This window comes from Electrona antarctica (assembly GCF_951216825.1).
Source record: "Electrona antarctica genome assembly, contig: scaffold_1051, whole genome shotgun sequence".
NCBI classification, from domain to species: domain Eukaryota; kingdom Metazoa; phylum Chordata; class Actinopteri; order Myctophiformes; family Myctophidae; genus Electrona; species Electrona antarctica.
In genome coordinates this window covers 12501-21097 of record NW_027638553.1, presented here as the reverse complement: position 1 = coordinate 21097, position 8597 = coordinate 12501, and the positions used below count along the sequence as shown (strand labels likewise).

General features: G+C 46.9%; 1 protein-coding gene across 1 annotated transcript in view; it reads right to left on the bottom strand.

Moving 5' to 3' along the window:
• Positions 1–1118: 1118 nt before the first annotated feature.
• The window catches only part of LOC306917949 (phosphatidylcholine translocator ABCB4-like), a gene marked incomplete at both ends in the record, with an annotated part of 19908 nt that continues 12429 nt past the window's right edge, over positions 1119–8597 (bottom strand). The window contains 3 exons of the mRNA XM_079530853.1: positions 1119–1232; positions 2683–2854; positions 7597–7721. Coding sequence (XP_079386979.1) covers positions 1119–1232; positions 2683–2854; positions 7597–7721 — 411 coding nt within the window. The remainder of the gene's footprint in view (positions 1233–2682; positions 2855–7596; positions 7722–8597) is intronic.

Sequence of the window (8597 nt, the reverse complement as noted above, 5' to 3'; positions counted from 1 at the left end):
CTTAGGATAGATGTAGACCTATTTGACAGTACAGAAACATCTTAGGATAGATGTAGACCTATTTGACAGTGCAGAAACATCTTAGCATAGATGTAGACCTATTTGACAGTGTAGAAACATCTTAGGATAGATGTAGACCTATTTGACAGTGCAGAAACATCTTAGGATAGATGTAGACCTATTTGACAGTGCACAAACATCTTAGGATAGATGTAGAGCTATTTGACAGTGTAGAAACATCTTAGGATAGATGTAGACCTATTTGACAGTACAGAAACATCTTAGGATAGATGTAGACCTATTTGACAGTGCAGAAACATCTTAGGATAGATGTAGACCTATTTGACAGTACAGAAACATCTTAGGATAGATGTAGACCTATTTGACAGTACAGAAACATCTTAGGATAGATGTAGACCTATTTGACAGTACAGAAACATCTTAGGATAGATGTAGACCTATTTGACAGTGCAGAAAGTCGACCAAATGTCATAAGATTTTAGTCGACTAAATCTACAGTTGATTTAGTCGACTAAAATGTGTTTTGGCGGGCCTTGATGCCGTCGTAATGACTGATTTTACACTCGCTGAAAATAGCCGATCTACAAGCTCACAACGTGTCGCGGATCTACTATTTTCACAGCATGCAACCAAGTGTAAAATGACTTATACTGGATCTCTTGTCCACTAGTCCCTTCCTAACATTTTAGTCTACTTTTTATTTGTTGACGAAATTTTCATTATATTTAGTCATAGTTTTAGTCATCGTAGCTTAGTTTTTATTTAGTTTTCGTCAGTGAAAAAAGGTAGTCGACGAACATTTTTCGTCTTAGTTTTAGTCGACAAAAACAACACTGACTCTATGTAACCACATGAACCCTATAGCCTTTCTGTGATGTCATCATTATGTGATGTCATCATTCTGTGATGTCATCATTCGTGAAACATTTGGGGGAAAATAGGCAGGAATAGTCAATCTATACAAGATGACATCAGAGCATGGCGGTGAGCTATTAATGGGGACAGCGCATTAATGTGTGCGCGCACGTGTGTGCGTGTGTGCGTGCGTGCGTGCATGCGTGCGTGCGTGCGTGCGTGTGTGCGTGTTTAACTCTTACATTGTCGATGATGTTGTAGACTTTGTGCGCGGCTCCTCGAGCGCTGGCGAAGGACTGGATGTTTGGAGACGTCTGACCGATGGAGAACGCTCCTATGAGGACCGTGAAGAACACCTACACACACACACACACACGCACGCACGCACGCATGCACGCACGCACGCACGCACGCACGCGCACACACACACACACATACACACACTTTAACCATTTCTTTATGTCCACAGAAAGGAGATGCATACAAGGACCGTGGCTCAAATGGGTCTGAGAGGATAAATGTCATCAAACAGTGGTGTAAATACTCACGGTGAGCACGGAGCCGATGGAGTAAATATACTCACGGTGAGCACAGAGCCGATGGTGTAAATATACTCACGGTGAGCACAGAGCCGATGGTGTAAATATACTCACGGTGAGCACAGAGCCGATGGTGTAAATATACTCACGGTGAGCACAGAGCCGATGGTGTAAATATACTCACGGTGAGCACGGAGCCGATGGAGTAAATATACTCACGGTGAGCACAGAGCCGATGGTGTAAATATACTCACGGTGAGCACAGAGCCGATGGTGTAAATATACTCACGGTGAGCACAGAGCCGATGGTGTAAATACTCACGGTGAGCACGGAGCCGATGGAGTAAATATACTCACGGTGAGCACAGAGCCGATGGTGTAAATATACTCACGGTGAGCACAGAGCCGATGGTGTAAATATACTCACGGTGAGCACAGAGCCGATGGTGTAAATATACTCACGGTGAGCACGGAGCCGATGGTGTAAATATACTCACGGTGAGCACAGAGCCGATGGTGTAAATATACTCATGGTGAGCACGGAGCCGATGGTGTAAATATACTCACGGTGAGCACAGAGGCGATGGTGTAAATATACTCACGGTGAGCACGGAGCCGATGGTGTAAATATACTCACGGTGAGCACAGAGCCGATGGTGTAAATATACTCACGGTGAGCACAGAGCCGATGGTGTAAATACACTCACGGTGAGCACAGAGCCGATGGTGTAAATATACTCACGGTGAGCACAGAGCCGATGGTGTAAATATACTCACGGTGAGCACGGAGCCGATGGTGTAAATATACTCACGGTGAGCACGGAGCCGATGGTGTGAATATACTCACGGTGAGCACGGAGCCGATTGTGTAAATATACTCACGGTGAGCACGGAGCCGATGGTGTGAATATACTCACGGTGAGCACGGAGCCGATGGTGTAAATATACTCACGGTGAGCACAGAGCCGATGGTGTGAATATACTCACGGTGAGCACGGAGCCGATTGTGTAAATATACTCACGGTGAGCACGGAGCCGATGGTGTGAATATACTCACGGTGAGCACGGAGCCGATGGTGTAAATATACTCACGGTGAGCACGGAGCCGATGGTGTAAATATACTCACGGTGAGCACGGAGCCGATGGTGTAAATATACTCACGGTGAGCACGGAGCCGATGGTGTAAATATACTCACGGTGAGCACGGAGCCGATGGTGTAAATATACTCACGGTGAGCACGGAGCCGATGGAGTAAATATACTCACGGTGAGCACGGAGCCGATGGTGTACTCTCCGCTGAGGATGAGGGTGCTGCCGTACCAGAAGGCCAGAGCGTAGGAGAGGTAGATCATCATGAAGGTGAAGCCCATCAGGATGTTAGACGACACGGCCTTCTTGATGCCCATCCGCTTGGCGTCCTCCAGGTTCTGGTGATACCTGCGCCACACAGTGCACGCACACACACACGCAATGCACGCACGCAACGCACACACGCACGCAACGCACGCACGCACGCACGCACGCAGCGCACGCACACCCACACACACACACACACACACACACACAAACACATGGGTTTCATTGTATTGGTAATCGTTCTCTGTTCTGGATCGGGTCCATGTGGAAATGGCCCACCCATCTGACCACTCTGGGTGGTCTTAGTTTTAGTCGACGAAAACAACACTGGTCCTGGAAGCACCAACCTGTGTATCTAAAGGTCCTGGAAGCACCAACCTGTATCTAAAGGTCCTGGAAGCACCAACCTGTATCTAAAGGTCCTGGAAGCACCAACCTGTATCTGAAGGTCCTGGAAGCACCAACCTGTATCTAAAGGTCCTAGAAGCACCAACCTGTATCTATAAAGGTCCTGGAAGCACCAACCTGTATCTCTAAAGGTCCTGGAAGCACCAACCTGTATCTAAAGGTCCTGGAAGCACCAACCTGTATCTAAAGGTCCTGGAAGCACCAACCTGTATCTAAAGGTCCTGGAAGCACCAACCTGTATCTAAAGGTCCTGGAAGCACCAACCTGTATCTAAAGGTCCTGGAAGCACCAACCTGTATCTAAAGGTCCTGGAAGCACCAACCTGTATCTATAAAGGTCCTGGAAGCACCAACCTGTATCTAAAGGTCCTGGAAGCACCAACCTGTATCTAAAGGTCCTGGAAGCACCAACCTGTATCTATAAAGGTCCTGGAAGCACCAACCTGTATCTAAAGGTCCTGGAAGCACCAACCTGTATCTATAAAGGTCCTGGAAGCACCAACCTGTATCTAAAGGTCCTGGAAGCACCAACCTGTATCTAAAGGTCCTGGAAGCACCAACCTGTATCTAAAGGTCCTGGAAGCACCAACTTGTGTCTAAAGGTCCTGGAAGCACCAACCTGTATCTATAAAGGTCCTGGAAGCACCAACCTGTATCTAAAGGTCCTGGAAGCACCAACCTGTATCTAAAGGTCCTGGAAGCACCAACCTGTGTATCTAAAGGTCCTGGAAGCACCAACCTGTATCTAAAGGTCCTGGAAGCACCAACCTGTATCTAAAGGTCCTGGAAGCACCAACCTGTATCAATAAAGGTCCTGGAAGCACCAACCTGTATCTAAAGGTCCTGGAAGCACCAACCTGTATCTGAAGGTCCTGGAAGCACCAACCTGTATCTGAAGGTCCTGGAAGCACCAACCTGTATCTAAAGGTCCTGGAAGCACCAACCTGTATCTGAAGGTCCTGGAAGCACCAACCTGTGTATCTAAAGGTCCTGGAAGCACCAACCTGTATCTCTAAAGGTCCTGGAAGCACCAACCTGTATCTGAAGGTCCTGGAAGCACCAACCTGTGTATCTAAAGGTCCTGGAAGCACCAACCTGTATCTATAAAGGTCCTGGAAGCACCAACCTGTATCTAAAGGTCCTGGAAGCACCAACCTGTATCTAAAGGTCCTGGAAGCACCAACCTGTATCTAAAGGTCCTGGAAGCACCAACCTGTATCTAAAGGTCCTGGGAGCACCAACCTGTGTATCTAAAGGTCCTGGAAGCACCAACCTGTATCTCTAAAGGTCCTGGAAGCACCAACCTGTATCTAAAGGTCCTGGAAGCACCAACCTGTATCTAAAGGTCCTGGAAGCACCAACCTGTATCTAAAGGTCCTGGAAGCACCAACCTGTATCTAAAGGTCCTGGAAGCACCAACCTGTATCTAAAGGTCCTGGAAGCACCAACCTGTATCTCTAAAGGTCCTGGAAGCACCAACCTGTATCTAAAGGTCCTGGAAGCACCAACCTGTATCTAAAGGTCCTGGAAGCACCAACCTGTATCTAAAGGTCCTGGAAGCACCAACCTGTATCTAAAGGTCCTGGAAGCACCAACCTGTATCTAAAGGTCCTGGAAGCACCAACCTGTATCTAAAGGTCCTGGAAGCACCAACCTGTATCTCTAAAGGTCCTGGAAGCACCAACCTGTATCTAAAGGTCCTGGAAGCACCAACCTGTATATATAAAGGTCCTGGAAGCACCAACCTGTATCTAAAGGTCCTGGAAGCACCAACCTGTATCTAAAGGTCCTGGAAGCACCAACCTGTATCTAAAGGTCCTGGAAGCACCAACCTGTGTATCTAAAGGTCCTGGAAGCACCAACCTGTATCTGAAGGTCCTGGAAGCACCAACCTGTATCTATAAAGGTCCTGGAAGCACCAACCTGTGTATCTAAAGGTCCTGGAAGCACCAACCTGTATCTCTAAAGGTCCTGGAAGCACCAACCTGTATCTGAAGGTCCTGGAAGCACCAACCTGTATCTAAAGGTCCTGGAAGCACCAACCTGTGTATCTAAAGGTCCTGGAAGCACCAACCTGTATCTAAAGGTCCTGGAAGCACCAACCTGTATCTGAAGGTCCTGGAAGCACCAACCTGTATCTGAAGGTCCTGGAAGCACCAACCTGTGTATCTAAAGGTCCTGGAAGCACCAACCTGTATCTATAAAGGTCCTGGAAGCACCAACCTGTGTATCTAAAGGTCCTGGAAGCACCAACCTGTATCTATAAAGGTCCTGGAAGCACCAACCTGTATCTAAAGGTCCTGGAAGCACCAACCTGTATCTATAAAGGTCCTGGAAGCACCAACCTGTATCTAAAGGTCCTGGAAGCACCAACCTGTGTATCTAAAGGTCCTGGAAGCACCAACCTGTATCTAAAGGTCCTGGAAGAACCAACCTGTATCTAAAGGTCCTGGAAGCACCAACCTGTATCTAAAGGTCCTGGAAGCACCAACCTGTATCTATAAAGGTCCTGGAAGCACCAACCTGTATCTAAAGGTCCTGGAAGCACCAACCTGTATCTATAAAGGTCCTGGAAGCACCAACCTGTATCTAAAGGTCCTGGAAGCACCAACCTGTGTATCTAAAGGTCCTGGAAGCACCAACCTGTATCTATAAAGGTCCTGGAAGCACCAACCTGTATCTAAAGGTCCTGGAAGCACCAACCTGTATCTATAAAGGTCCTGGAAGCACCAACCTGTATCTAAAGGTCCTGGAAGCACCAACCTGTATCTGAAGGTCCTGGAAGCACCAACCTGTATCTAAAGGTCCTGGAAGCACCAACCTGTATCTAAAGGTCCTGGAAGCACCAACCTGTATCTATAAAGGTCCTAGAAGCACCAACCTGTATCTAAAGGTCCTGGAAACACCAACCTGTATCTATAAAGGTCCTGGAAGCACCAACCTGTATCTAAAGGTCCTGGAAGCACCAACCTGTATCTGAAGGTCCTGGAAGCACCAACCTGTATCTGAAGGTCCTGGAAGCACCAACCTGTATCTAAAGGTCCTGGAAGCACCAACCTGTATCTCTAAAGGTCCTGGAAGCACCAACCTGTATCTAAAGGTCCTGGAAGCACCAACCTGTATCTAAAGGTCCTGGAAGCACCAACCTGTATCTATAAAGGTCCTGGAAGCACCAACCTGTATCTATAAAGGTCCTGGAAGCACCAACCTGTATCTAAAGGTCCTGGAAGCACCAACCTGTATCTCTAAAGGTCCTGGAAGCACCAACCTGTATCTAAAGGTCCTGGAAGCACCAACCTGTATCTCTAAAGGTCCTGGAAGCACCAACCTGTATCTCTAAAGGTCCTGGAAGCACCAACCTGTATCTGAAGGTCCTGGAAGCACCAACCTGTATCTATAAGGTCCTGGAAGCACCAACCTGTGTATCTAAAGGTCCTGGAAGCACCAACCTGTATCTAAAGGTCCTGGAAGCACCAACCTGTATCTATAAAGGTCCTGGAAGCACCAACCTGTGTATCTAAAGGTCCTGGAAGCACCAACCTGTATCTGAAGGTCCTGGAAGCACCAACCTGTATCTATAAGGTCCTGGAAGCACCAACCTGTATCTAAAGGTCCTGGAAGCACCAACCTGTATCTATAAAGGTCCTGGAAGCACCAACCTGTATCTCTAAAGGTCCTGGAAGCACCAACCTGTATCTAAAGGTCCTGGAAGCACCAACCTGTATCTAAAGGTCCTGGAAGCACCAACCTGTATCTCTAAAGGTCCTGGAAGCACCAACCTGTATCTCTAAAGGTCCTGGAAGCACCAACCTGTATCTCTAAAGGTCCTGGAAGCACCAACCTGTATCTAAAGGTCCTGGAAGCACCAACCTGTATCTATAAAGGTCCTGGAAGCACCAACCTGTATCTAAAGGTCCTGGAAGCACCAACCTGTGTATCTAAAGGTCCTGGAAGCACCAACCTGTATCTGAAGGTCCTGGAAGCACCAACCTGTATCTATAAAGGTCCTGGAAGCACCAACCTGTGTATCTAAAGGTCCTGGAAGCACCAACCTGTGTATCTGAAGGTCCTGGAAGCACCAACCTGTATCTATAAAGGTCCTGGAAGCACCAACCTGTGTATCTAAAGGTCCTGGAAGCACCAACCTGTATCTGAAGGTCCTGGAAGCACCAACCTGTGTATCTAAAGGTCCTGGAAGCACCAACCTGTATCTAAAGGTCCTGGAAGCACCAACCTGTATCTAAAGGTCCTGGAAGCACCAACCTGTGTATCTAAAAGTCCTGGAAGCACCAACCTGTGTATCTAAAGGTCCTGGAAGCACCAACCTGTGTATCTAAAGGTCCTGGAAGCACCAACCTGTATCTAAAGGTCCTGGAAGCACCAACCTGTGTATCTAAAGGTCCTAGAAGCACCAACCTGTGTATCTCACGGTCCTGGCCGCTGAAAGCGAACACGGTCCTGACGGCTGAGAGGACCTCCTCAGCGACGGCTCCAGCCTTGGCGTACGCGCCCTGTTCCTTAGACGTGAAGGACGTCAGAATCTACACACACACACACAACAATTTACAATTTAGGCATTTAGCAGACACTATTAATCCAGAGCGACTTACATTAGGCAAGAACAAAAGCATGGGAATACATCACATATATAAAATGCATTTATCATGAAACATGCGTAAGCTAAGAACGTAACTAGAACACATCTATATAATGACACTATACATATAAACTATACATATATACTATACTATGCTGTACATAATATACTATGAAGTGCTATGACTACATACAATGCAATTATTGTGCTGTCTACATGACACTACATGACATGATATAAGTCTGTATCTAAATCTAAAAAGTGCTATCTAAGGGGGTATAGGGTAAGTGCTATGGGCCACACACAAGCACAAGCACGCACACACGCACGCACACACATGCGCGTGCGTTACTTTTTTTAAAGATTTGAACTCTTTTATTTTTGAAGATTTATTTTATATTATTTTTCAACATTTCGTCGACACAAACATGCCTGCAATAACAGAGCAGCAGAGATTCCCAGCACCGGGATTGCTCAGAGGTTCCGAAGCATTTTCTTGTCAAGGACCCCCTAAATCGACATTCATTAGCCCCGCGGACCCCCATTTGAAAAGATACACCAGGGACCCCCATAAGGGAAGGTTTTCACGGCTCTAGCAGTGATTCTCAACCCGTTTAATTTCAAGGACCCCCAGTTTGACATGCATTAGTCTACGAACCCCCATTTAATGGCATTTCTATCTCTGGGGACCCCCAATTTATATTGTAAAATCAATGTTAATATAACTCTGAGAGTGTACAAATGGAACCAATTAAATTGGTTCCATTTCTACACTCTCAGAGTTACAGACCCATAAGGGTCCATTTGGTTCCATGTGTTA